At 51.0% G+C, this 1,769-nt stretch overlaps 1 protein-coding gene across 1 annotated transcript in view; it reads left to right on the top strand.

Annotated features, from left to right (window-relative positions):
- Positions 1-1,492, top strand: part of LOC144952980 (transient receptor potential cation channel subfamily V member 4-like) — a 41,631-nt gene extending 40,139 nt beyond the window's left edge. Inside the window, exon 24 of the mRNA XM_078883462.1 lies at positions 695-1,492. Within this exon, the coding sequence (XP_078739588.1) occupies positions 695-727 (33 nt within the window). The 3' untranslated portion in view covers positions 728-1,492. The remainder of the gene's footprint in view (positions 1-694) is intronic.
- The last annotated feature ends 277 nt before the right edge of the window (positions 1,493-1,769 follow it).

The following is a 1,769-nucleotide window of genomic DNA, read 5'->3' as shown; positions in this document are numbered from 1 at the left end:
GGTGGTGAGGGAGGAGGTGGTGGTGGTGGATGTGGTGGTGGTGGTGGTGATGAGGGAGGAGGTGGTGGTGGTGGTGGTGATGGTGGTGGTGGTGAGGGTGGTGGTGGTGAGGGTGGTGGTGGAGGAGGTGGTGGTGGTGGATGTGGTGGTGGTGGTGGTGATGAGGGAGGAGGAGGTGGTGGTGGTGGTGATGGTGGTGGTGGTGAGGGTGGTGGTGGTGAGGGTGGTGGTGGAGGAGGTGGTGGTGGTGGATGTGGTGGTGGTGATGAGGGAGGAGGTGGTGGTGGTGGAGGTGGTCGTGATGGTGAGGGTGGTGGTGGTGAGGGTGGTGGTGGTGAGGGTGGTGGTGGTGAGGGTGGTGGTGGAGGAGGTGGTGGTGGTGGATGTGGTGGTGGTGATGATGGAGGAGGTGGTGGTGGTGGAGGTGGTCGTGATGGTGGTGACGTTAGTGACGTTGCTAGCGATGTGAGTGAAGGTGGTAGTGGTTGACATTGATGATGGTGGTGATGGTGATGATGGTGGTAGTGGTGTTGACTTTGATGATGGTGGTGATGTTAGTGATAATGATGATGATGGTGCTAGTGATGGTAGTGATGTTGACATTAATGATGATGATGTTTGTGATGATGGTGGTGTAGTGATGGTGATGATGATGTTGTTGACATTGATGATGTTGTTGTGTTTCTCCTCCCAGTCGTTCCCTCGTCCAAAGAGTGCGTGGACCTGACGGGAGACGCTGCCACTGAGATGTCCGGAATTCCTCAAATCTCATCCCACAATTCCCAAATCCCATCCCACAATTCCTCAAATCTCATCCCAGAATTCCCAACTCTCATCCCACAATCCTCAACCCTCATCCCACAATCCCCAATCTCATCCCAGAATTCCCAACTCTCATCCCACAATTCCTCAACTCCCATCCCAGAATTCCCAAATCTCATCTCACAATTCCCCAATCTCATCCCAGAATTCCCAAACTTCATCCCAGAATTCCCAAACTCTCATCCCAGAATCCTCAACCCTCATCCCAGAATTCCCTAACTCATCCCAGAATTCCCAAATTCTCATCCCACAATTCCCAAATGTCATCCCACAATTCCCAAATCTCATCCCACAATTCCCAAATCTCATCCCACAATTCCCAAATCTCATCCCACAATTCCCAAATCTCATCCCACAATTCCCAAATCTCATCCCACAATTCCCAAATCTCATCCCACAATTCCCAAATCTCATACCAGACTTCCCAAATCTCATCCCACAATTCCCAAATCTCATCCCAGAATTCCCAAATCTCATCCCACAATTCCTCAACTCACATCCCAGAATTCCTCAAATCTCATCCCAGAATTCCCGAATCTCATCCCACAATTCCCAACCCTCATCCTGACCGTGCGTGATTGTTTGTTGTTGTGTTTGTTGTTGTGTTTGTTGTTGTTGTGTTTGTTGTTGTTGTGTTGAGATTCATTAATTTATAAAATGCCTAATTATGGTTACAGATGGCTTACAATCAGTGTGGTGGTGGTGGTGGTGATGTAGTCATCAACATCGCCACTGGGGGAGAGACAAAGGCGGTCGGGCGTAGTGGTGCTGGCCACCCACCCCCTCTGTGTGTGCATCATAGGTGGTGCTACTCGCTACTAGCAGCACTTGCCCCTACAGCCCTGCTAGAGGCTACCTGGGGGAGCTTTGTGTGTACATCATAGGTGGTGCTACTAGCAGCACTTGCCCCTGCAGCTCTGCTAGAGGCTACCTGGGGGAGCTTTGTG

This window comes from Lampetra fluviatilis, chromosome 71 (genome assembly GCF_964198595.1).
Source record: "Lampetra fluviatilis chromosome 71, kcLamFluv1.1, whole genome shotgun sequence".
Lineage (NCBI taxonomy): Eukaryota > Metazoa > Chordata > Hyperoartia > Petromyzontiformes > Petromyzontidae > Lampetra > Lampetra fluviatilis.
This window is presented reverse-complemented; position numbering and strand designations above follow the sequence as displayed.